The sequence below is a fragment of the Miniopterus natalensis genome, chromosome 18 (genome assembly GCF_054644295.1).
Source record: "Miniopterus natalensis isolate mMinNat1 chromosome 18, mMinNat1.hap1, whole genome shotgun sequence".
In the NCBI taxonomy this organism is placed as follows: Eukaryota; Metazoa; Chordata; class Mammalia; order Chiroptera; family Miniopteridae; genus Miniopterus; species Miniopterus natalensis.
In genome coordinates, this window is record NC_142098.1 from 40387342 (window position 1) to 40414068 (window position 26727).

The 26727-nt window shown below is 48.9% G+C and overlaps 2 protein-coding genes across 2 annotated transcripts; both read right to left on the minus strand.

The window, feature by feature from the left end:
- Positions 1 to 593: 593 nt before the first annotated feature.
- Positions 594 to 11152, minus strand: VSTM1 (V-set and transmembrane domain containing 1). The gene is made up of 9 exons (XM_087827460.1): positions 11069 to 11152; positions 9353 to 9388; positions 8365 to 8649; positions 4869 to 4907; positions 2776 to 2868; positions 2651 to 2678; positions 2389 to 2426; positions 2265 to 2302; positions 594 to 713 (listed from the first exon to the last, which is right to left on the minus strand). Exons 1-9 carry the CDS (start codon positions 11100 to 11102, stop codon positions 594 to 596), a joined length of 711 nt encoding a protein of 236 aa, XP_087683586.1. The 5' UTR covers positions 11103 to 11152.
- A 6081-nt stretch (positions 11153 to 17233) lies between these two features.
- On the minus strand, positions 17234 to 24415 carry TARM1 (T cell-interacting, activating receptor on myeloid cells 1). The gene is made up of 9 exons (XM_087827057.1): positions 24364 to 24415; positions 23938 to 24240; positions 23330 to 23626; positions 20411 to 20449; positions 19936 to 20019; positions 19801 to 19828; positions 19459 to 19496; positions 19200 to 19237; positions 17234 to 17520 (listed from the first exon to the last, which is right to left on the minus strand). The coding sequence occupies exons 1-9, from the start codon at positions 24413 to 24415 to the stop codon at positions 17371 to 17373; spliced, it is 1029 nt and encodes a 342-aa protein (XP_087683183.1). The 3' UTR covers positions 17234 to 17370.
- Positions 24416 to 26727: the final 2312 nt, after the last annotated feature.

Sequence of the window (26727 nt, forward strand, 5' to 3'; positions counted from 1 at the left end):
GCTTTCTAGCATCTTCCAAAGGTAGCCGCTAACATCTTTTTCTAAACAGATCCAGGAAATAAAAGCCCCTTTCCTCCGTGCAAGGCTGTGGGCCTGGACTTGGGACCAGCCGCCGGCGGGAGGCACAGCTGGTCTGAGTAATGACACGGAGAAACAGGCGGGACGGGTCTGCACGGGGTCAGTGCGGGACGCAGCTGTCGGAGGTGGTCTCTGCCTTGGTTTCCCCCATAGTTTAGTGACATGATTCAATTCCCTTTTTAAAAAAATACTTCTTATCCCAGGATATGTTTATTAATTTTAGAGAGAGGGAGAGAGAGAGAAATCCCTCAGTTGCCTCCCGCACACACCCCAACCAGGGATTGAACCCTCAGCCTTTCGGGGGGGGGGGACACACACACTCCAACCAGCTGAGCCACCCAGCCAGGGTACCGACATATTTGAAAAAACAAAACAAAAACTTAGTTTTATTAGTACGGATTACGAGCAGAGAGCACAGTGATGCGGATTTCTATCCGCCCAGCCGTCTCAGCCACCCGAACCCAAGCCCGCCTCCCCGGGTGAGGAGTCCTTCCTGCAGGGGCTCCGCCAGCCCCCTACACTTTCACCGCGGTGCAGTCACCGGGCCCCGGGGGCTCCTGGGCAGGGACAGAAGCCGCCTCCGCCGGCACCTTGCTGTTTCCATCCACACAGGTCCCCTCCTGCGGGTCTTCAGTCTTGGGGGAAAGAGAGGGGTAGACATGGGTGTTTAGAGCTGAGCTGTCCAATATAGGGTGGCCATGAGCACACGCGGCTGCTTAAATGTAAATGAATTAAAATTAAATTAAATTTGAAGATATGCCAGACCAGGAGTGTTTCAAATGTGTTCTTGCCACATGCGTCTGAGGTATCAGAGCCACAGGTCATTTCTATACTGGCAGAAAGTCCCAGCAGGCAGCGTCTTATGTATGTATTTATTTCTCTATTGATTTTTATTTTTTAAAAATATATTTTTATTGATTTCAGAGAGACAGGAAGGGAGAGGGAGAGAGAAACATCAATGATGAGGGAGTCATTGATCAGCTGCTTCCTGCACGCCCCCTCCCGGGGATTGAGCCTGACGTGCCCTGACCAGGAATCGAACCTCGGTCTCCGGGATCATAGGCTGATGCTCAACAGCTGAGCCACGCTGGCCGGGCTCCACTGATTTTTAGAGGGAGTGGAAGGGGTGGAGGGAGGGGGAGAGAAAGAAACATCATATCCAAAGGTTGCCTCCTACATGCTCCCTGAGCAGGGCCTGGAATCGAACCCACAGCCCTTTGGTTTGCTGGCTGACGCTCTAACCACTGAGCCACACTGGCCAGGGCGGCAGCCTCTGTACTTCAGGGGGGATGGAGGGTTTGACTCTAGTATCAATAAAACAATACCGACAACCAGTGCCAGCCCTGCTAATGGAAATCACTGCAAACGTGTGCCTTTGAGAATAAGAGCCGCCAGCCTGTGAGGACACCTGCTGGTCACGTAACAGTACATCCTTGTTTCAAACAGTTTTATTAAAATATAATGTATAGCCCAGCTCATCACTGATGCTTCTCTCTCTCTCCCTCCCTCCCTTCCTCTCTCTGAAATCAATAAAGAGATATTTAAAAATATATATAATTTATAAAGAAATAATTTCCCTATGAAATTCCCATAAAATCCCCCCCCGTATGTGTACGATTGGATGAGTTGTGGTAAATTCAGTGGTGCACCATCACCACAGCACACTCGGGGGGCACTCCACCCCACCCCGAGCCCGGGTGTCGGGAGGCTGGCAAACCTTGCCCTCCTGCCCCCACCCCAGCCCCACCCGCACCCCCACCGCAGCCGTAGGCAACTACCGATGTGCCCTTTCTCTAGATTTTCATATAGATGGAGTAATACTACTTGGAGCCTTTTGTATCTGGCTTCTTTCTTTTCTTTTAAAAAATTTTTATTGACTGATTTGGGGGAGAGGGAGGGAGGGAGAGAAACATCGATCGGTTGCCTCCCTTTGGCACCATGACTGGGGCCGTGATCGAACCTGCAGCCCAGCTCTGCGCCCTGACTGGGAGTCAAACCCGCGACCTCCCGGTGTATTGGGACGACACTCCGCCAGCTGAGCCGCCCGGCGGCGCAGAGCACATGGTCTGAAACGCGATGTTAGTTGCCTCTCAACTGAGTCGGGGCATCCCCGCAACCAGGGCCCAGGCTGAGCCGGGAAGCGGGCAGGGCCGGAGGGGCTGAGCGAGCTGCTGGGGAGAACTCACCGAGAGGGACAGCGACTCCCCTTCCAGCCTGGATGCGTCTGCCCCCAGGGAGAAAACACAACACAACACAGCTCAGCTCTCCCGCGTCTGCCCCGTGATTCCCCCGTCTCCCCTGATCACTCACCGCGGGCCTCCTGCGCGGGAAATTCGGAATGGCTAGTTCTGGGGAGGGAAGCACACGTTACAGCAGGATGCGGGGATCGGGAGGGGCGGCGAGGGCTTTGGAGAGGGCGGGAGGAAGGTCGCAGCCCGGCCTGGGGGCCTGGGGGCCTGGGGGCCTGGGGGACTGGGGGAGCCGGGGAACGGGCGGGCCTGGGCATGAGAAATGGGGTCTGCGCAGGTGGGCCTCTGGGGGTGGAGTGCAAGGCCTCCGGGTATCTATCTACCTCTTGGCGGATTCTTCATGTGATGAGCCTACAAAAAAAGCACAGGGAGGGATTGACGGAAGGAGAGGCTGCTTCCCCCCCCCCCCCCCCCCCAGCGGCTGCAAGGGCTGTTCCCAGGGACTCACCGTGCTGACTGCACCTGTAGATGAGGAAGACGGCCGGGAACAGGAGAAAGATAGCGAGGCAGCTGAAGGTGGAGACGAAGACGGTCCTGGTGTCTGCAGGCGGAGGAGCGGGCCCGACGGTCGGCGCGGCTCCTGAAACACACAGAGGGGTTCAGCGGGGCAGGTAAGAGGAGCCCGGCCACCTGGCTTCAAAACCTGGAGCTGCCACCCTGGCCGGCCTGGCCCAGGCGGCGGGAGCCCCGTCCCGCGCACCCTAAGGCCTCGGCTTTGACCCCCCCCCGGGGCACATGCCTGGGCTGCTGGTTCAGTCTCTGCCGGTGGGCATGTGCCCATCGGTGTTTCTCTCTCCCATTGATGTTTCTCTCTCTCCCCCTCCCTCCCTCCCACTCTCTCTAAAAATCGATGGAAAAAATAGCCTCAGGTGACGATTAACAACAACAATTAAAAACAGCAGCAGTTCCCCAGGCATCTGCTCGGACCTACTATCCCAGGGAGGGAACCACTGTTCCCGGACCCTCAACCGGAGCAGAGAAACTTCAGTCCTGCCTCAACCTTTTACTTTCCCCCTGGTGCAGCCTACAGTTTCCCTCGCGGAGCAATGGGCTAGAAATGAGAAGTAGATTCTTGCAAAATTCTCCCCTTCCTATGGCCCCACAGCCCGAGGAGCTGGGTTCGCCCCAAGATGTCCACATATCCTGCTCAAATTCTGCACCTCTATTTACAAATAGCCAAAATGAATTACGAAGGGCCTGTGCGAGCGGCCTGGAGGAATCGGGCTGAGCAGGGGGACGCAGCTCGACCCCGGCAGCAGAACACAAGCCTGGCCTGGTGTCCGAGTCCGCTGGTCACATTGCCAGTCTGCGCGGAAAGGGAGCGTCGAGGCTGCGGGCCGCATGTCCGCGCCTAAAGATCTGTTATTCTGTTTAGAGATGTGGTGGTACAAGCGTGGACTCAGAAAGTACATTTTAAGAAATGATATGCACACCCACTTGGGTGGCTGTAATAAAAATGAGAGGAAATCAGCAAGGTTGGCCAGGAGGCAGGGATCCTGGAGGCGCAGGCATGACTGGTGGGAGGCGGGGCGGTGCAGCGCACTGCAGACAGCCCGGCAGGTCCCCGGGAAGCAAACACAGAGCTGCCCTATGTGCCAGCAAGCCTGCCGCGGGTACCCCCCGGTTGGTTCGCCAGTGTCTCCCCGATACGTTCAACTACAGAAAGGTTAGCGCTTCCCAGTTACAGTACTTCCTGTGTCTTCTAAGACTCAGCAAATAAATAAGTAAACTGGGAGAAAAAAGAGCGAGAACATTTTCGAAGACTAACACGTATTTTGCAAAGACACGCCAGAGGCTATCTTTTTTGAAAAAATGAATTATACCAGTAGCGGCTCTAATGGCAAACTTTAAGAATCTTGGCTCTTTGGGGCACAAGGTTATGAATTGCTGAAAAAAAAAAAGATGATGAAGCGTCTAGATGAGTTCCTGCCTCAGTCTAAAACTACCAAAAGCCCGAGGCCTGGCCAGGTAGCTCAGTAGGTTAGAGTGTTGTCCTGATACTCCAAGGTTGCAGGTTCGATCCCTGGTCAGGGCACATGTACAGGAATCGACCAATGATGCCTAAATAAGTGGAAAGACAGATCGATGTCCCCCCCCCCCAAAAGTCAATCAATAAAACTACCAAAGGCCTTAATTTTTACAAGAATCTCTGAGGACAGAACCTTAGCCAATTCTTGATGGAAAAGCAAAATCAGAGGAAAAAAAATTCACCTGTTTTTGAAGACTTTAAGGTTTGATCAAGGCCTTAATCATACACATCCCCAAAGTACCTGGGCTCCGCAGGGCCTGGCCCCATTCTCCAGTCACACTAACTCACCCCAAGCTCACATAACTCCAGCATAGTTTTTATCACGAGAGATGGCAGACGATGCGCCTCATGGTGTTTTTATTTTTTACTCACTAGGATGTTCAGGAGTGGCTTAGAGCTCGCCTCCCCCAAATGCACTGGTTCCTCCCAAAGCACGGAGAAAGTGGGCATCGGAGGGATCCCCCTCCTCGTGAGGTGGATGTAAGTGGTCAAACCACCTCTAATCATCTTACCTGTTTTTGTTGAGGAAGCCCCAAGCCCATCACGGTCGTCTAGAAAACAGGATGCAAAAACATGCAGTCATAAGGATTATCTGGGAACCCCGGGGGCATAATTGCTCATGTTCTGGAGTTTGATGTTATTTTATTAACAGGAATATTTATGAATGACACTGCTAATTTCCTCCCTTCGAATCCTATTTCTTGCCAATCTCCCTATCTCAGGAAAGAGCACCAACATTTTGTTTTGTTTTTATTTAATTCATTTAAAAAATTTTCTATCATGTATTAGTTTTGGGTGTACAGCTTAGTGGATACACAATCATATACTTTACGTAGTGTTCCCCTCGATATTGCTAGTACCCCAAGTGGCATCACACAGTTACCACAGTATTATTGACTATATTTCCTAGGCTTTACTTACTTCCCTGTTACTATTTTTTTAGCTACTGATTTGTGCTCCTTGGTCCCTTTATCTCTCACCCAGAAGCACCACCATTTTTCAATTTTTATCCCCCGCCATTTAGTAGGTTGCCTTTTCATTTTGTTGATGGTTTCCTTTGCAGTGTGGATGCTTCTTAGTTAGATGTGATCCCACTTATTTATTTTGGGTTTTGTTTCTTGTGCTTTTGATGTCATATCCAAAAAATTTTTGCCAAGACCAATGTCAAGGAGATCTTCGTTTTTAAAAAAAGCACTCTTTTTAAAAAAAAAAAAATTTAAATATGTTTTTATTGATTTCAGAGAGAGGAAGGGGGGGAGAGAGAGATCAATGATGAGAGAGTCATTGATCGGCTGCCTCCTGCACGCTCCCTACTGGGGATGGAGCCCGCAACCTGGGCTTGTGCCCTGACTGGGAATTGAACTGTGTCCTCGTGGTTCATAGGTTGATGCTCAACCACTGAGCCATGCCAGCGGGGCAAGAAATCTCTCTTCTTAAAAATTGATTTTAGAGAGAGAGGAAGGAAAAGTGTGAGAGAGAAACACCAATGTGACAGAGGAACATTGATTGGTTGCCTCCCATATGCTCCCTGACTGGGGATCAAACCCGCAACCCAGGTATGTGCCCTGACCAGGAATCGAACCAGCAACCTTTTGGGGTGGGGGGTGACGCTCAACCAACCGGATCACTCCAGCCAGACAATTTTGCTGCTTTTTTTATAATTTGTGATCAATAATTGACTTCACATATTATATACTTATCATTAAAATGACTTCCAAGACTAAACAAAATTGTACTGAAAAGTTGTAAGATGCAAAGGTAATAGAAAATGTAGAAAATAAAGGGAATTCCGAAGAAGCACCATCCTAGTGCTTCTGGATGTTCACATCTTTAAAATATTTATAATAATGCCCATGTCTCTGTGGGTGATCATTTAACGTCTTCCTTCCCACTTTGGATTCCTTTTCTTTCTTTTTCTTGCCTGATTGCTCTGGCTAGCACTTCTAGTACTGCGCTGGATAGGAGTGCTGAGAGTGGGCACCTGATCTTAGAGGAAAATATTTCAACCTTTTATCATTGAGTATGATGTTAGCTGCTGGCTTCTCGTATATGGTCTTTCTACGATTGAGATACATTCCACGTATCTGAAAGAGATGTTGTATTTTGTCCACTGCTTTGTCTGCGCCTGTTGAAATGATCGCATGATTTTAATCCTTCATCTTATGAATGTGGTTCATCACATTTATTGATTTATGTGTGTCGAACCATCCTTGCATCCCAGGGATAAATCCCACTAGATCACGGTCTATGATCCTTTTAATGTGCTGGCAAATTCAGTTTGCTAGTATTTTGTTGAGAATTTTTGCATTTATATTCATCAGGGATATTGGTCTGTAGTTTACTCTTCCTGTCATGTCCTGATCTGGCTTTAGTATCAGGGTACAATGAGGGCTAGTGGTCCCTCCTTTTCAACTTTTTGAAACTGTTGGAGAAGGACTGGCATTTTTCTTCTTCAAATATTTGGTAGAATTCACCAGTAAAACCATCTGGTCCTGGGCTTTTTGTTGTTGAGAGGGTTTTCTTTTGTTTTGTTTTTTAATTACTGATTCAATCTCCTTGCCCATTACTGATCTGTTCCGATTTTCTATTTCTTCATGATTCAGTCTTGGTCTGTAGACTCACACAAAGGCTCTCTCATCCATAGGTGGTTATATAAGTCCATGTTCTTCAGGTGATCCCGGACCACAGCCAAGAGGGGCTGGAACCAGTGCATAATCGCCTGCAGGCTCCACAGCTGGTACTGAAGTCTAGCTATTACTTGAAGCACAGGTGGGTGAGACTCCCCCAGGGTCCCTTGGCATATGGTGCTGGATCCCACAACTCCCACATAGGCACTTCTGTTTGTAGATGGATGCTGAATTTTTGTTGTTGAAGGGAGGGCCATAACAAGGGATGCCTTATGCCAGCATGATGCTTAGTGTGGCTTTTTATTACTTTCTCAATTTGTAATGGTTCTGGGATTCCCATTTTCAGCAGAGCAATAAGGATACATTCAGTTCTGTTGTATGGAATCAGATATCAGTGTCATACTGTGACCTGGAGTCATCTCAGGCTTTATGATGACTGAGGGAAGGATTTAGGAGTGATCCTGAAGAGGACAAGGCAGTCGGAGTGAAGGAAAGGACCAGGGCTTTCCATTTTTCACTGCACCTGAAGACATTCTCACTCACCTCTCTCTATTAACCATGTCTTTTATTTTCTACATCTGAAGCTTTGACATTTGTGGACTTTGCTGACTTTATTCCCCTCCCAGGGTTAGCCAATTGCTAGAGCACACCCCTCAAATGCAAATCAACCAACCCAGAGTCCACACTCCCAACCACCTCCTTCACTGGGCTCTCAGACTCAGGGCCACTATTCCCTTCACCCTAGAGCCACGTCCCAGACAACATGAAGCAGCCTCTATGCCCCAATCCTAAGCCTGCTGATTCCCATAGAAACCACAATAAAGGCTCTTTTGCACAGTCCTCTCCCTCCCTCTGCTTCCTGACTCTGGTGCTTCCCCATGTGGCCCTGCATGGCCTCTTGGGAACTGTACCAAACTATTTCTTCAGTGACAATTGTCCCTTGATCCCTTGACCTTGCTGCACCTCAAATTTTCTATTAATACCTCTATTCTAAAACCTTGACCCACTGTCCTGGCCAGGTAGCTCAGCTGGTTAGAGCATCATCCCAATGCGCCAAGGTTGCTGGTTCAATCCCGGGTCAGGGTACATACAAGAACCAACCAATGATGCATAAATAAGTGGAACAACAAATCAATGTCTCTCTCTCTCATCAATCACTAAAATTTAAAATAATAAATAAACGTTGTCAACATCCACATCACTGAGACCCGCTCAGAAGCCCCAATGGGAATCTTGTCCCCACACTCAGCTCCCGTTTCCTTGCACTCAAGGTATTGCATCTGTCTTCTTGTTTCCTAGATTCCTTCTCCTCCTGCCAGGACCCATCACAGGACAAGGAATATGTGCGCCAAGGAGAAAAACCTGAGGCTGCTCTGCTCACCTGTGACCTCCAGCTGCAGGTATTCACTCTTCTCTGACCACTCATGGGAGCCTGTCATCTTGTAGGCACAGAAGTACATTCCTGCGTTCTTAGGCGCCAGGCCCGTGAGGAGGAACTCAGCATCGTAGCCCCCTGAGCTCTGCTCCTTCCTGTATCCAGGGTCTCGCCACTTCCCCAGCATGAATGTCACATTCTGGAAGTGGCCCTGGCACTTGAGGGTCACGTTACCATTGTGTCCAACCACTGACCCCGGCAAGGCGTGGAGGGAGGGCTTGGGAAGTGTCTCTGGAAAGAATTCAGAGTTAGTTGGACTCTATTTTTTTTTACATTTCATTTTTCAATTACACTTTACATTCAATATTTTATATTCGTTTCAGGTGTACAGCGTGTGGTTAGACAATCACATATTTTACTCCACTCTTTATCTTCAGGACCACTAACACTCTCTTGGGATTCAGAGGATTAAAGGGAAAAGGTCATATAACTCAGCCATAAAACACACCCACAAAAAACCGCAAAAAATGAAACCCCGCCATTTGCAACAGCATAGATGGACCTAGAAAGTTTTATGATACGTGAAATAAGTCAGATAAAGAGAAATACCAAGTGATTTCAATTATATGCGGAATCTAATATACAAACAAACAAAACTGAAACAAACGCATAGATACAGAGAAGAGACTGACAGCGGTCGGAGGGGCGGGGGTTGGGGCTGGGTGGAAAAGGTGAAGAGATTAAAAGGCACACATTGGTAGCTCAAAATACTCATGGGATGTAGAGTACAGCACAGGGAATACAGTCAATAACAGTAATAACTGTGGGTGGTGCCAGGTGAGCTTCCCCGGGGATCCCTCTGTAAGGTATATAAATGTCTAATCACTATGCTGTACACCTGGAGCGAATATAATATTGTATGTCAACTGTAATTGAAAAAAAACATATTTTTAAAAGACATCATGAAACTTGGATATAAAAAGAGACAACTCACCATTCCTGTGTTCCTCTTCGTAGCCCCGAGCGAGCCCTGGAAAGGAAGTGATGAGCTGAATTTGTTACGGATCTACTCTGCTCCTTGGAGGTAGGTCCCTGGGTTTATTTTTTTTACCTTTCAATTTTATCCCATCCTTTGTCCTTCAGAAGTTATGCTTATGGAGAGCCTTCCAGCCACCCTTTCTTTATATATGTGTGTGTGTGTGTGTGTATGTGTGTGTGTGTGTATGGATATATATATGTGTATATATATGTGTGTGTGCATATATATATATATATATATATATATATAATTTTTTATTGATTTTGAGAAAGAGGGGGAGAAAAATATGAGAAAGAAACATCAATCGGTTGCCTCTCTGGGGACCGAGCCACAACCTGGGCGCGTGCCCTGACTGGGAATCGAGCTGGTGACCCTCCGGCTTGGGGTGATGCTCCACCCAGCTGAGCCGCACCGGCCAGGGCTCCCCTTTCTGACTGCATCGGGAATTGTAACAAAGCTTCTCCGATTAGTCCTACTTTCGCCATCTATAGACCATTGAACACTGACCTGTAATTTTCTGTCATAGTGTCTGGGCCTGCAGTGTTTATCCTTAGCACTTAACTGATGCCCTGGGTATTTTACCGTGGGGTGTCCGGGAGGGTTTCCTCCCTCAGTCAAGCGGAGAGAGTCTGGGGGAGGGATGAGGGCAGTGCCTGATGGCCCAGCAGGCTCTGCCCTGCGGAGGAGGTCCGGGGTATGGTGTCGACAGCCGCCTCTGAAGTTCAAGTGTGTGTGGGAGGAGTATTACCCCAAAGGGAAGAGCTGTACCCAGAAGGAGGAAGGAACTGGGGCAGATAATAAGTCCCGCACCCCCTCACTCAAGAAGAAGGATCTGGGGGCTTAGGGAGGTGGGGCTGTTGGTTCCCAGCCCAGAGCTCCTGCGAGCCCATCCCAAGATTCTAATCCAGGCCATCCTTTTTGCAGGCCGAGGTCTGTGTCTGCCTTATGTTCAAGTTGAAGACGATTAAAATCAGGCTGTGGGTAGGGCTGGTCAGAAAATTTTCTTCTTAAGCATGGTCCCCAGGCCCTGTTCTCGATTCCTGGTTTGTCCCCAAACCCATAGCTTTTCATGGCCCGTAGACCCTGCCCGCCTATAGGTGAATGGGACATTCGTGGCAAGGCTGTGATGTTTATTATTTTTGTTTTTGTTGATCCTTACTGGAGGATAATTTTTCCATTGATTTTTTTTTTTAAAGAGAGTGGAAGGGAGGGAGAGGGAGAGAGGAAAGAAACATCGATGGGAAAGAGACACATTGATTGGTTGCCTCCCACACGCACCCAATAGGGGGCCGGATCCACCCTGCAACCCAGGTACATGCCCTTGACTAGGAATCGAACCTACGACCCTTCAGTGCCACGGCCAACAGCCCTAACCCCTGAGCCACAACGGCCAGGGCGAGGCTGCGGTGTTCAGAGGATACAGACTTGGAGATCCCATCCGAGCTCGGTTTCTCAGCTGAGTAAAGAGAGGGCACTGCCCCAGTCTCTGAACCGTGGGTTCCTCATCGTTTCATGCGAACATCAGAATGAAGGCATGAGCCTGTCGCAGCCCATGAAACTGACGGTTGGCATGTACCCAACACACAGAAGTCGTGTTCCCCATGATAATGCCCCCTGCCCATAAATTTTCTCACCTATCCAAACCGATCCCTCCTGGTCCTGGAGACTCACCGAGGCAAAGCAGGGGCAGGAATCCTGTGATCATAGCGTCCCTCTCTCTAAGACCAGGGTCCTGTCTTTAGTTTTACAGTTAAAGACAGACAGGGAACTGGGATGATTGAAGCTTTCTGGCTGCTTGCTTTGTCCCCAGGCTGTGTGGGGAGACGTTTTGCTGGCTCTCTGGCTCTCCACACCACCTGGCATACAGTTTCCTTCTCGCAACCAAATCAGGAAGCCAGTGGCTGTCAATGACAACATCTTCCCCATAACCCGGTGCGTGCGCGGCTATGGCTCCGCCCTCCCCAAGATCCATCTCTTCTCATTTGAAGTCGTGCCCAAGACATTTCATTAATTTTTTTTCTTTTTTTTTTTTTTTGCCCAGCCAGGCGTGGCTCAGTGGTTGAGCGTCAACCTAGGATCCAGGAGATGGGGTTCGATTCCCGGTCAGGGCACAGGCCCGGGTTGGGGGCTCGATCCCCAGCAGGGGGCCTGCAGGAGGCAGCTGATCAATGACTCTCATCATTGATGTTTCAACTCTCTTTCCCTCTCTCTTCCTCTCTCTGAAGTCAATAAAGATATATTAAAATATATATATATATTTTGAATAGTTTGAGAGTAGAAAAAAAAAAAGTATACAGAGTTCCCACATACCCATCCGCAAGCTCCCCACAATGGTAATACAACTATTGTACATCATCAAAACCAGAAAGTTGGTATTTGCACAATAGGTGGCTCTGCAAGCACATAGTGTCTGAAATGCTGGGATCTCTGTAAAAGCTGGACACTCACAGCCTCTCAGGGCACGTAGGTTAACAAAACAAACAAACAAACAAAAACCATAAATAAATATGTCTGCCTTTGAGGCTGAGTAAACTTGTCCCCTAGTAAACCATGACAAATGGGTCACACAGGAGTCAGATTGTAAATGTGCTATGTTTTTACAGAAGAGAAAGTAATCTAGGGACATTGAAAAGCTTCCATTCAATTATTTCTCCAAATGAGAAGAGCATATCCCATCTTCTAAGGAGCCAGGGAGGAAACATCAATGAATCACGGGAGTAGTCCCTCCCTAGAAGCATAACATTCAGTCATTGTTCCTTCCCAGCTACTCATTGCTTTCTAAGTGTTAACCTAAAAATATAATTTTATTTACATTTTATTTGCTTTTATAATTTTATTTTCTTTAATAAGTACATAATAGTTTAATGCATAATAGTTTTATTTTCTTTATAAGTGCATAATAGTTTAATTTAATAGATTATGGGACATTTAATTCCACATTTGTGCTATTGTATAAATGTGCAAAATAGATATGCTTGTATGTGTTTTTGTGCACACATGTAGACTAAATTTGAATAGCAGAATTACTCCATGGACAATCATGAGCCTCTTAACAGACTGACAGCTGTCAGAGGGGAGGGGAGGGGGGATTGGATGAAAGAAGGTGAAGAGATGAGCCAAAGAACATGTACGCCCACCCCACGGACACAAACAACAGTGTGGTGATGGCCAGCGGAGGGAGGGGCTGGGGGCCGGGTGAAGGCAGGCAAAGGGGGAAGGGAGCGGAGGACATCTGTAATAGCGTCAACAATAAAAAATAAATAAAAACAAAAAATTACGTACCCCTTGAAATCTTTTTTTTTTTTTTTTAATAGATCTTTATTGATTTCAGAGAGAGGAAAGGAGAGGGAGAGAGAGAAACATCAATGATGAGAGCGTCATTGATCGAGTCTGGCCCTGGCTGGGGTGGGTGGGGGCTGTTTCGTGCACAGAGCTGGCTCCCACCAGACAAGACATGGGTGTGTGACAGGCGGGGTGGGGGCGGGTGGGGGCTGACGGACAGTGCACTCCGGCCACGTCTGGGCAGCAAAGGGAGGGCGCCCGCCCCGGCTGCGCACCCGCCACCCCACCACGCATGCTCGCTCCGGGACGCGCAGCCACTCCGCCTACCGCACGCGTTCACGCACGCCAGCCCCAACGCTGCGCCTCCCGCGCACGCCCCGCAGGCACGCCTCCCTCCCTTCCCACGCACGCTCCTCCTCCCGCGCACGCTCCGTACGCACGCTGCCTCCCAGGCACGTTCCTCGCACCTCCCCCAGGGAGCATGCGCAATACATCGGTGGTGGTTGGGGGCGTGCGCGCGCAACGTGCGCTTTCCGGAACCTTCTGGGCGCTCCTCTGCTCAGGCGCTGCCTCAGAGTCTCTACTAGGAGAAGCCTGAGAACTGGGGGGTCCCTGACACACCCCGCACAGCCCGCTCGCGTCCTGGGGAGGAAGCACGGCGTCCCCAACAGTGAGTACCGCCGCCGTCGCCCGCCGAGTCGCGGCCACCCTGGAAGACGTCGGCCGCGCCTTCGTGGTCCCGCAGCTCCCGGTGGGCGTGCGGGGCGGCCTGGGCGCAGGGCGGGGCGCAGCCGGGAGTGCATGTGGGGCAGGGGGTGCAGCGCAGGGGACCCCACCCCCCGGGGCCTGCTTCCCCTCTTCCGCCACCTCGGCCTGCCCGGGAGGTCCCGGGTTCTTAGATGTCTGGTGTTTTGGGTCTGTCGACAGGAAATTCCGGCCGGGTGCTTGGGCGGGAAAGGGTTTGTCCCGGAAGGAGAAAGGGCGGTGGGTGCTTGGGCGGGAAAGGGTTTGTCCCGGAAGGAGAAAGGGCGGTGGGTGCTTGGGCGGGAAAGGGTTTGTCCCGGAAGGAGAAAGGGCGGTGGGTGCTTGGGCGGGGAAGGGTTTGTCCCGGAAGGAGAAAGGGCGGCCCGGTGCTTGGGCGGGAAAGGGTTTGTCCCGGAAGGAGAAAGGGCGGTCCGGTGCTTGGGCGGGGAAGGGTTTGTCCCGGAAGGAGAAAGGGCGGTGGGTGCTTGGGCGGGGAAGGGTTTGTCCCGGAAGGAGAAAGGGCGGCCCGGTGCTTGGGCGGGAAAGGGTTTGTCCCGGAAGGAGAAAGGGCGGCACCGCCGTGCGCGGCCGGCCTGGCAGGATGGAGGGGCATCTGCAGAAGGGGGGGAAGGTGGGCCCTAGGGGAATAATAAATAATAACTTATGAGCAGAGTTCTTAGGTAGAGTAAGAGAACTTCCCTAAGCCGTAGCGCTTCTCGTAGACCCTCCCACTGATTGATTGTTGGTCTCGGTCAGGTGTGGCCCCCAGAAGAGCACCCCAGATATGCCAGGGGGTGTTTTTCCTTCTAGAGCTGGCTATTACATAATGGTAGATAGCAGGTTCTCGAATGACGTCACGTTGTGCAGTGTAGTTTGGTTATAAAGTGGGTAGGACGCCTGGGTGCTTAACTCTTGTTGACATCAGTTCGCCTGTGGCAAAACTGGTTTCTGTTATGTGGCATCGCTTAAAGTCACAGAACCTACCTGTGATGTTAAATGAGGGTTTACTGTACAATGTTGTCTGTTATTATGCCGTGAAACCTCGGTTCTCGAACTTAATTCGTTCGGGAAGGCTGTTTGAGAAGCAGTTTGTTCAAAAACCGAATCATTTTTTCCCCCATTAGAAATAATGTAAATTGAATGAAACCGTTCCGGACCCACAAATGATTCCCTCTTTAAATCTTTTTTTATATACAGTACATGTCTAATGTACTGTTTAATCTATAAGTAGATGCTTTTTTTAAATGTGCCAGACCACCCCCCTACTAGCCTTAAATGAATTGTTCATATATCACTGCCTCTGAAATACTAGTTTAGCCAAATCAACCAGTTTTTCTACCTGTTCAGTTGCCTGTGATTGTTGTTTTGTGTGCTCTTTCACCCTCTTAGCAGCACTCTTGATGGCCTCTTTGTATTTTGAAATTGGGCTAATGGTCGATTTCAAAAGCCTTCTCTCCTTTGTCCGTTGCCTGAGAGACGCTTTTTGTCATGCTGAGGTATCAGCTTGAAAGGGTCGTCAGGTCAAAAACTGAAGTTTTGGTCGACAACAACCAAGGCATTTTTTCCTGTGAACAACTTGGTCAAGAACAGAACTGTCCGAGATGGGAGATGTTCTAGAACCGAGGTTTGTACTGTGCATGGTCTCTGTGGCTCGTTTATGACTTCTTACAAGTTTGTGCCCTAAAAGACATCAGTGTTATTCACGTGCCTCCCCCACCCTCAATCCCCTGGTAACCACCATTTTCCTCTCTTTTACAGTTTTGAGTTTTTTAGCTTCCATGTATAAGAGAGGTCAGACACTTGTCTTTCCCTGGTGTATCTTGCTTAACATAATGTCCTCAAGGTCATTCTGTGTTGTCACAAATGGCAGGATATCATCCTTTCTCATGGCTAAATAATGTTCACGTGTGTGTATGTGTGTGTGAGAGTTGAAAATGGCAATATTTTGGAGATGGAGAAGAAATCATCGGTTGCCAGGGTGGAAGAGCGGTGTTGGAAAGAGTTGTCTGTGACTGTAAAGGGACAGCATGAGGGACATCTTCATGGTGATGGACCAGATCAGTGTGTGGGCTGTCGAGGCTACATGAATCTCAACACATGATAAACTGAGATAGAACTGAACACACATTGTACTCAGGTCAACTTCCTTCCTTGATACTGTAGTGGGTGAGTAATGGAGCCATTGGGAGAAACTGGATGGAGAGACAAGTATCTGTACTACTGCAACTTCCTGTGAATCTATAATGATTTCAGAATAAACACATTAAAAGTGGGTTCTGATTGAAGAGGAAAAACACAGTCTAAAGTAGACATGGACAGCCACACATTGGGGGTGTAGGAGCATCGCTAAAGTTGTTCCATGTGAGGCCAAGGTGGAGATTGAGCAAGGTCAAGGTTGTAGAGGGAGCAACCAATGCCTCTGATGCACCTCACCCATCCTATCTGCAGATCCAGACTTCTGTTTATTTTTATTGCACTTGACCAGATAGTAGCCAAGGGGGTTTATTCTCAGCAGGAGCCATGAGTTTTAGTAATTGAGTGGAAGGGACAGGAAACTTCTGGTGCCCAAGGATACCTAGAACCCCTGCACTGAGAAATTCCACAGATACACAGCCCAGAAAGAGGCCCAGTGATTCCCCCCAGCACCCAGAGAAGTGCAGTGGACAAAAACAGGTCCCCCTACCTCATCACATATACAGTTTGGCACATATGAAAGGATGCGCCTCAGCTGTAATGAGAGGAGATGACTCATCTGTGATCTGATGGGCCCAACTCAGTGCAGGGAGCAGATGAAACAGAGAACTTCCATCTCAGAGTCATTTCTGTTATGATCCGAATGTGATTTTCATAAGCGTATCTTCAGAGTTATGAGAGGAGATAACAGATCTAAGAAAAGAATGAGCATTTATGGAAAAGAACAAGATACGACAAGAAACAAGAACAGGTCTTGAAAATGAAAATATAGTGGATGACATTTTACACCTGCACCAGGAATACTGGGGACAACTCAAGCAAGTTGGTACTATGATGGACTGGAATTCTCCCAAGTTAGATAAAATGATGGAAATTATGAAATAAAATTTAAAAGCTGTGCAATAAATACAGAAATTTCAACATTTGACTGATTGCTGGCCGAGAGCAGAAAGAGTACAGGGGAAGTACTAGTAAATATTATCCAGGAGCCCGTCTTTCCCCCCACTTCTCTTTTTAATACTCACCCAAGGATATTTTTCCATTGCTTTTCAGAGAGTGGAAGGGAGAGAGAGAGACATCAATGTGAGAGAGAGAGACACTGATCGGAAGTGCTGTACTTAGAAGTACAATTTTATCATAAAGAATACAAATCAGTACCAGCTGAATGAAGAGACACCCACAGCGTGAAGCTTCCTATATCCTCAGGATGTGTCCACTCTCCAAGCACATGAAGATGCGGCTGATTGAATTGTTGCCCACATGACTGAGTCTGTCTGCAGCCTCCCTCTCTTCCCTAGATGTCAGGCTGATAGAACCTGGCTCAAATCTCCAACCTTTAATCACATGGTTGGTCGTCGTCTTTAATATTTTTTAAAAATTCGTTTCAGAGAGAGAGAAACATCAGTCCGCTGCCTCCTGCATGCCCCTACTGGAGATCGAGCCCAAAACCCAGACATGTGCCCTGACGAGGAACCAAACTGTGACCTCCTGATTCATAGGTCAGTGCTCAACCACTGAGCCACTCCGGCCGGGCACATGGTTGGTCATCTTGGCATGACCAGAATACCCATCCTGAGTCATCTTTTGGCGTATTATTCTGTGTAAGTAATACCTCTGACTTAAAAAAAAATTTATTTAGAAGGAAACAAGTCTAAATTAGAGCTTTGAGGAAAGGTATCCCCATTTGCCTAGTCCCCCAAGAGTGGGACTATCCCCTTGTTGGAGGTTCTTCCCAGATCCAGATCTTCTCCTGGCTATGTCTTTATCTTCAGGACTGAGTACACGCAGGTTTCCAGAGGCTGCTTTACCTGGCTGGAAGGGCCCTTGCTCAGGGCTCTGGGGTTCAGTTCAGCGTACGTCCCTCCCTGAGGTTCTTCAGCTCTTGGCTCCTGAGTTCCCTCATCCTGAAGGTAAGCAAGAAGAAGATCAGGTCTCCCCTCTGCCTTTATGATCCTCACCCTGGTTTTTAGAGACAGGCAGGAAGGGAGAGAAACCTCGATGTGGGTGAGGAACATACTTGCCTCCTCCCATACATGCCTGAAGCGGGGATCGAACCAGAAGCCTAGATATGTGCCCTGACCGGGAATTGAACCCAATACTCTGGTGTATAGGACAGTGCTCCGACTAACTGAGCCACACAGCCAGGGCAGGTCCCCTCCCCTTTTTTTAAATCCTCACTGGAGGATATTTTTCCATTGGTTTTTAGAGAGGGGAGGGAAGGGAAGGGTGGGGAGAGAAACATCGATGTGAGAGAGACACATCCACTGCCTCCTGCATGTGCCCCAACCAGGACTGGGAATTGTGCCCTTGACCTTCGGTCTCCTCTAACCACTGAGAAGAACCAGCCAGGGCTCCCCTCCCCTCTTGAGGGTTAGCTGGACCTAGTGCCTTACATCTATCAAAGGAATATAGCAAAAACAAAAATACACCAAAAAAGGTGTGATGTCACGTCCAAGACGAGGTAACGACGGACTGTGCCTTCTTTCATGCCCACTTCTCTGTTGTCCCTGGCTCGTTCACACTGGTGAAGCCAGGTGCCATGTTCTGAATTGCCCTGTGGAGAGGCCCTTACTGCCAGAGTGGTATCCGGCCAACAGCCAGCAAAGAAGTGAACCCTGGCAACAACCACCTGGGTGAGTATGGAAGCAAATCTTGGCCCTGGCCATAATTCCTCACAGCTCTGGGAGACCCAGCTTAGCCCCTCCAGAGCCTCACCTACAAGTATGTGAGGCCTGTGTTGTTTTAAGCTGCTACATTTAGGGATGACTCAGTTATGCAGCAATAGATAACTTATACAAACAGTCACCAAAATGAGGGTTAGTAGGAAGCATTCAAGATAGGTAAATCCATAGGGACAGGAAGCGGATTAGTTGCCACCAGGGCCTGGGGAAGGGAGGTAACTGCTAAAAGGGTGCCCCTGGGGGTTCCTTTTGGGGAGATGAAAATGTCTAGAACTAGATAATGGTGATCCTGACACAATATTGTGAACATACCAAATGTCACTGACTTGTACATGCTATAATGGTGAATTTGTTATGTGAATTTTGACAAAATTTTTAAAAAAGGGAAAAATTAAGGGTGACTGTTAACATTGCTACTAATAACCGATTTAGGATCTGCTGTGTGGTGTACAGTGTGGTAGGTGCTTTACAGAGAGGGATCTTACCATATTTACACCAAGAGGTGGATTATTATCCCCATTATCCAGATGAGGAAACTGAGGCTCAGGGTGGGAATGTGACTTGCCTGGGTCTCACAGATAGTTGTAATAATAGCTTCAAGGCAGTGAGTGCTTATGCCACGCCTGGCATCCTACTGATCTTTCTGTGGCTGTGTGCTTATTAAACCATCCCGTTAATTCTGTTAGGAAGTTCAACCCATTTAGGGGATGGGAAGTGTCCTCAAAAAGGTATCATGGGCTGAAGGTCCCATGGCCAGAGAAGCACAGTTGAGTTCAGACCAGGTTCCCCTGAAATGTAGAGGAAGGGTTTGAGGCAGATGAAAGCAGAGGCCAGACCATTGACAAAACTAAATGGGAGCGATGGAGAGCCTGGACTGAGCAAGGGGCTGATGGGAAACTCACCAGGGCAGGAGAGCAGCCCATCATAGCTGGAGGTGCACCTGGGAGGGAGAAGATTCTGCCATTGGTTCACCCCCAGGCTCCAGGGGTCAGGTCTACACATGCATGCTTGCATGCAATATTCACATGCATACTCACATATACACATGCATAAGTACCACCTGCACACCTGCATATGCAGACTTGCACACAGCATCCACAGTGTGCACACACCACACATGGACCCCCCACCCACCACCACTTTCTTTCCCTCGTTGATTACCTGTCACCACTTCTTCAGCTTTCTTAGAGGAACGGGAGCTGAGACAGTGAAGCATTGGAGATAAAGAAGTTGGAGAGAGAAATCAAGATCCTTGTGTGGGTGGAGGTGAGATGCAAAGCAAGGTCTCTACCTACTCCCAGCTCAGATACCCCACCCCCAGGTCTCTAAGCAATCATATTGCATATAGGATATATATGGGTGAGAACATGGAGAGAGCTTGGGGTGGTTGTGGGAGCTGGTCTGGGGCACATAAAAGGTTGGTATAACAAAGAAGATCAAGCAGTTCAGGAAACGAGGGAGGGTAACGCGTTGGTTGGCTGATGGGATTCTTAGGTGGTCTACCTTTTGGTCATCTTGTTAAGAGCTGCCCCTGGGATAAAAAAGAGAAGGGGATGGATGAACCCTGTGGTGGTAGCTTTGTCGTTATGTTTCTCCTGTTTCCCCCAGAAGGTTGGGCCACTGTTCCCCTGAACTCACCGCAGCAGGTGTATTTGCAGATGAGGAAGACTGCGAGGAAGAAGAGTAAGGTGAAGGTGACAGTGAGGATGATTTCAGTGGTCCCTGTGAGGGGAGGGCAGGAGAGAGGCCAGTTGGTTTCCTGAGCCCTGTTCTGATCCCTAATTGTCTGCCACTGACTGTGTTCCTGGGACATGCTGAAAACTCACTGTATCTCTCTCATGCTCACAGGTACCACTGAAGAGAGAGAGAATGATGCCCACTTTACAGAGGTACAAGCTGAGGGTCAGAGAGCTGAAGGACTTCCAAAGGAACCCAACTATTGATTAGGCAGAGCCAGGACTCCCAGCCCCACCCACATCAAAAGGTGTTGCATTGAACCATCACCAAAGTATAAAGAAATATCCATGAGGATGTTCCCAGCAATAGATAACTCTCTGGGAGCTTCATCCCATGTCTGAAGGACTCTGTATCCCAGGAGGCTGTCTTCTCTTACCTACTGTTGCTCCTGTTCTCTTGGGAGACTCCGTTTCATCTAGAAGACAGAATTCAAGTTGCAGGACCACCATTGCAATAGCTTACCGTTGGTGTATAATGTTTGAAAGTCTTTGTTACTGGTAGAGGTGTACCTATATTGTGAATGTATAAAAACCTGGAAGTTCCCACTGGAGGGGCAAGGTCATGGGAATGGTGTGGGGAGGGAAAGAGGACTCTATTTGTGGGAAGAAAAGGACTTGTAGCAAATATGACTCAATGAGGACAAGTTAATTCTCAGTGGTGTGTGACTATCTGTTATCTTCTATTCTGTTGGGTCGTACTTTACAAGTTTCCCAAAAGAAAACAAAAGTATAGGACACCTGTTATATATAGCATATTACATATTACAATAATTATAATCAAAGTTATCCCTGTGTATATACATATGTATTATATGTAATAGCCCTGGCCAGGTAGCTCAGTTGGTTAAAGCACCGTCCCTATATGCCAATGTTGGGTCAATCCCTGGTCAGGGCACTTATGAGAAGCAACCAATGATGCATAAATAAGTAGAACAGCAAACTGATGTTTCTCTCTCCCTCCCTCTCCCTCCTTCTCTCTCAATAAATAAAAATAAAACTTAAAAAATTAAATATGTAATAGAATACATACATATAATATATAGTCCTATTGGTTATATTTCTCTGGAGAACCTGGGATAATACAGCGGGACAGAATTCACTTAAATCAGATATGGCTGGTTCCCAGGACACTGGAGTATGTTGCCCATTTTCTCTGGTGCTTCTGAGGACAAAATAGCAATGACCCCACCTAATGGGTTCGAGCGCCTACTCACACAACCTTTCGTCTTCCTGTAGCCACGTCTCTGCTTTGTAGTCCTGCACAGAGCGGTTAGGATAGAGGAAGAGTGGATTTTGCTTTTTGCAGATAAACTAAAGCTCAGAGGTTACTTGAGTTGCACCGGGTCACGCACCTGTGAGTAGAGGAGTGTGGCTGGTACTACATGCAGGCTTCCCTAGCTCTGCAGATGTGACACTCACCTCCCTGCGTCACTTCATCGCTTCACCATTCAGACCTGTGGCGTCCCTGCCTTGGAGTTGACAAAGTAGAAGAAACAGACCCTGGGACCCCAAGAGCTCCCTCTTTCAGCTTTTACTTCAGAAAAGGAAGCGGCCACGTGTTCCCTCTCTTCCCTGTGCTCCTGCCTTTGGTTCTTCACTTTTCCACCCTACCAGGCTGTTTCCTTCTCATAGCACCACCAGGAAGTGGGGTGCTGTTCATCATAACTCTGTCAGCTCTGCCCTCCCTGTCTGCTGCGTTCTGCTTTCTGTAGAACCGGAGGCCACAGTGAACTTATTCAAGTTCAGAAACAATAACTGGGAAACGAGACAAAACGAGCTTTGGAGTAAAGGGAGAGGTACAAGTGACCTTGGTGACGGGTGGTGCCAAGTTAGGTGATGTATATTTCTTGAATAGCCATTGGTTTAGGGCACATACTTTAAGTAATTAGAGGTTTCAGGGATCGGAGGAGAGTATGTTGTCCATCCCCAAAGTCCCTGCCAAGAACACTGGTGTCTAGAAACTAGACAGTGGGTTTACAGAAAGATTTCTCAACTTTTGCCCTATTGACATGGAATGGATAATTCTTTGTGGGGAGGGGGATCCTGTGCATTGTAAAATATTTCGCAGCATCTCTGGTTTCCACCTCCTAGATGCCAGGAGCATGCCCCCTTCCCCAGTTGTGACCACCAAAAACATCTCCAGCTCTGGCCAATGTGACTCAGTGGTTGAGCCTTGACCTATGATCCAGCAGGTTGCAGTTTAATTCCCTGGTTTGATTCCCGGTCAGGGCACATCCCCAATAGGGGGTGTGCAGGAGGCAGCCAATCAATGCTTCTCATCAGTGATATTTCTATCAGTGATATTTCTCTCTCTCCCTTTCTCTGAAATCAGTAAAACATTTTTTTATTAAAAAAAGTCTCCAGACATTGCCATATGTCACCGAGTTGAGAGGTGACATATGGTGTGAGGAAAGTAAGGGGTGAGGTTAAGGCCAGTTGCTTCCCTCTCCTCTCCTGTGAGGATTACTGCCACCCACCTTGCTCCGCCTCCTGCCTTGCTGATCCGATGACCCCACAACTCCACAAGTCCAACCGCTGGTGTAGCAACAGGTTAACTGTTCCAGTCCTACGATAGCTGCATACAACTAAGTGGTTTGTGAACGGCTCTGGTGAGACCTGAAGGGGAACTCGGCCTGTTTTCAGTAGCGTGTCCCTGCACCTGCCCCCAGTCATCTGTCCTCCAAGCACACGCCCATCGACACCCTCCTCAGCCTGTGGCCCCTGGAGACAGTTGCCAGGACTTGGGCAGCGGCTGAAGGACGACAGGAAAGGTCTAGCTTGAGCTCGACAGCAGTTCCTGGGTCACTGCCGGTCACTGGTTACATCGGCATCTTTGGGTCTAAAGCAGCAATAATTGCAACCATCGAGTAAGAAACTCATCAGATTCCTCCTGTGCCAAGAATTGAGGAATGGAAACCACTATTAACCAGCAGTTGAGTAACCCAGAAGTATTTAAGTTGCCCCTTCTGTGGAGAGCGGGTCCAACTTACTATGTCTTCTAAATGAATGGGGACCTGCCAGGCAGTGACTTTGGGCTATGTCTTATTTTCCTAGTGGGGTCAGGTATTACAGATCCCCCGGCCTCCTTTGCTGTGGTTCTGCACCACTCACACTCCCTGTTAGCAGAAGGTCCTGTCCACTCCACAGGATCCTGGCCCTAACTTCCTTTTTCCCCAAGTGACTTTCCCCCAAGCTCCAGGGTCATGTAGGGACAGAACCTCCCTCTGATGTTCTCCAGGTGGCACAATGTCAGCTGGCAGATAAGCCAGCTATTGTCCTGATGGTAAAAACCTTACCTATCACCCAGATCTCAAGGTGATCACTGGGCTCCGAGGCCCAGAAAGGAGGCTTTGTTTGGTAGTACACACAGCTGTAGTCCCCAGTGTCACCGACTGTCACATTTCGAAGGACAAAGGCTGTCTCCTTTCCTACTGGACTCTGGTGCTTTATGGGCATTGAAATTCCTTTCTTCAGTAGAGCAAACATGTTAGACTCAGTCACGTGGTCAGGCTTCTGGCACTGCAGAGTCACATTTTCTCCTGCGGACACCTTACCACCTTGGAGGGCTTGCAGGGAAGGTTTATGTTGAAACCCTCCTGTAAGGGAAGGAAGACTCAGAGGTCATGTGGAGCAGCCTTGGGTCCCCCCTCAGCAACACTTGTTGTCCTGGCAGGGTTCTCAGGGAGTGTGGGAAGTGACAGACACCTGATCTCACCCTCGTTCTGCTCTGACTCTAGGAAGGAGATTTCCCTCCTACAAGCCCTGACTCTGTTTCCTGTCTTTCCCCATCACCGACTCCCCATTTACAGTGGAAATGAGACCCCCGCTCCACTCTCATTCTCTGGATCCTTTCTCATCCCTGTCCTAAGAGGAACTTGTGTCATTCTAAGCACCCCGTCCTCACCTGTCACCAGTAGTAGAAGGGCATCACTGGTTGGTGACCTCCTCGTGGGGCTCACTTTTCTGTGGTAGTCACAGGTGTACTCTCCAGAGTTACTGTGTTGTAGGTAAGTGAGCTGAAATTCCACCAGGCCCTCTGGGGAACCAGGAGATGGCGGGGAGTCTATGATATCTCCTTGCCTTCTGAAAGCAAAGTTGACCTCCCTGAACTTGACCTCCGTGGGAGGATTGCATTGCAGTGTCACATTACTCTTGGCAGGGACCACGGAGCTGGGCCAGGCACTGATGGAGGGCTTGGGGAGTGACTCTGGAAGGAAGCAGATTCCAGGGCTGAGTGGTTTGCTCACCTGTTCTTCTAAACGAAGAAGGGATACGACGGATGCGGGAAATTTGGAGTGACGAAGGAAGGTTTCACTTTAGGAACACTCACCATCTCTTCTTAGTTCTGTGCCAACACACAGCCCTGCAAAGGAATTGTCCATGAGACAGAAGCTCCAGCCTGGAGCCCATGTCATCACCCTGACCTGGTCCCCGAGGGACCGTCCAGGGCTTTTGCTGAGAATGGACCCTCATCATCACATTCCCCAGCAGTCCCAGCCGCCCCCCTCCCCAGGACCCCAACTGGCACCGACGTATATTTGCATCTTGTTAGTTTTCTAAGGCTGCTCTAACAAATTACCACCTGGTTCCTGGCTTATTACACCACCAATGTATCCTTGTGCAGTTCGGTAGGTGAGAGAAATCCAACATCCCGGTCTCACTGGCTGAAATCAGGGTGTTGGCAGGATTGCATTCCCTCTGGAGGCTTGAGGGGAGAGTCCGTCCCCTGCCTTCCTAGCTTCTAGAACCGCTCACAGTCCTTGGCTTGTGGCCCCTTCCTCCATCTTCATACCCAGCCGTGGTTGGTTAAGTCCGACTTCCTCTTCTGCTCCCTCTTGACTACTTTAGGGACCCTTGCGATAACGTTGGGACCAACCAGATAATTCAGGATCATCTCTCTAAGGTCAACTCATTAGCAACTTTGGATCCATCTGCCACCTTAATTCCCCTTTGCCACATAAAGAGACACATTCACAGGTTCCGGGAATCAAGACATGGACATCTCTGGGGAGCCTGCCACATAGTGTCTTACCTTTCTCACTTGTCCCAGATTTCCATCCCGGGTGCCTGTCGCAGTGCCCCCATGACATTGATGGCCCTGCCACTTTCCTCCATAACTTACCCATTTCTCCCCATCGGACATCCTTTTTTTTTATTGAGTTTATTGGGGCAACCTCGGTTAATAAAATTACATAGGTTTCAGGTGTACAGCTCTACAGTTGGTCACCTGTATATTGTACTGTGTGTTCATCACCCCAAGTTGCATCTCCTCCCATCACCACTTATCCCCCTGTACCCTCCCGCACTCTCCCTGCCCTCTGGCCCATCACCATCCATTACCCATCTTACTCTCCTACCATATCCTGGGATATTGTCCCTAGATTTCATGGTGGAGGAGAGGACAAGGGACACTAGACCTCTCCTGAACGTCTCTATCACCCTGAGTGGTCACCCCAGTGTCTCCTGATGTGCCCACATTGTAGAGGGCATAGGACCCACCCCTTCCCCTGGTGCCGTGGCTTCGAGACTGAGAGAGAGATCAATGGTGGCAGAATTTGGGGGGAAAACACTTCGATTTTAATGACACATTATTCCTCGTGCTCTTGGGAAAGCTCCTAGGATGTCTGGAGTCACTAGAACACGAGCCCCTCGAGGGCAGAGAATGCATCCTTGGTGCCTAGGACTGTGCCCAGATTTCGGCAAATGTTCCACAAATACGTGTTGACTGAGTTGAAGCCTTCTGAACAGGGAGAGTCATTTGCAAAGACTTTTGATGATCCAGAAGTAGCAGTGCTCCCCCGAAACCCCCTCTCAGCACACCACCATCCCCATCCACATCAACTGAGAGTGGGAGAAAGAGGCAGGGAGACCCCCACCCTGGGACAAGGACCATCTGGCTGCTGAAAACTGTCCTTTGCTCTGAGATACTTCTTTCTGCTCTCAGACAACAGCCTAAATACGTATCTGACACTGCAGTTGGCTGTGAGTCATCTCCTTGGTGCTCCAGAGTAAATCTCAAAAATCCAAAATTGACATGACTTGGAAGAGTGAAGCATGTGTCCCCCACCCTTCCCACCTGGTAGCCTTACTCAAAGCTCTAGATCAAACTGGCCCTAAGAAATGTGTTTCTAGACATCATTGTAGGTGGTCTAGCTTATACCAGCGATTCCCTGCAGGGGACATTGGGCAATATCTGGACACTTTTTGCTCAGCAACTTGCAAATACACAATTCAGTGTTAAGACAGTCACCATGCTGTACACTGGATCCCCAGAACTTACTCACCTTGTAGCTGGAAGCTGGTATGCACCCTTTGACCAACATCTCCCGTTTCTGCCCCCACACCCAGCCCCTGATAGCCACCGTTCCTCTCTTGGTTTCTGTGAGTTCAACACTTTTAGATTCGCATGTGAATGAGAACGGGCAGTATTTGCTCTCTCTGCCTGACTAATCTCACTTAGCATGGTGCCCTCTCAAGGTCCATCCCCATTGTTGCAAATGGCAGGATGTCTGTCTTTCTCCTGGTTGAACAATATTGCATTGTGTATCTCCATGGCAGATAGGTGGACAGACAGACAGATCTCATGGCCTTCAGCCACTCATCCATTGATGGACACTTAGGTTGTTTTCATGTTTTCAGTGTCGTAAATAATCCTGCAGTGAACACAGGGACGCACATATCTCTTTCCTTCAGA

Excerpts from the sequence above, each read along its gene's own strand:
- VSTM1 (XM_087827460.1), bottom strand. The coding sequence starts at position 11,102 with ATGATCACAGGATTCCTGCCCCTGCTTTGCCTCG. Across the intron at positions 8,650-9,352 it reads CGAAGAGGAACACAGGAATG|AGACACTTCCCAAGCCCTCC; the intron begins GTGAGTTGTCTC and ends AATTCTTTCCAG. Across the intron at positions 2,679-2,775 it reads CTACAGGTGCAGTCAGCACG|GCTCATCACATGAAGAATCC; the intron begins GTGAGTCCCTGG and ends CTTTTTTTGTAG.
- TARM1 (XM_087827057.1), bottom strand. The coding sequence starts at position 24,415 with ATGGACAATTCCTTTGCAGGGCTGTGTGTTGGCACAGAACTAAGAAGA. Across the intron at positions 24,241-24,363 it reads CACAGAACTAAGAAGAGATG|AGTCACTCCCCAAGCCCTCC; the intron begins GTGAGTGTTCCT and ends GCTTCCTTCCAG. Across the intron at positions 20,450-23,329 it reads CCTTGAGATCTGGGTGATAG|ATGAAACGGAGTCTCCCAAG; the intron begins GTAAGGTTTTTA and ends TCTGTCTTCTAG.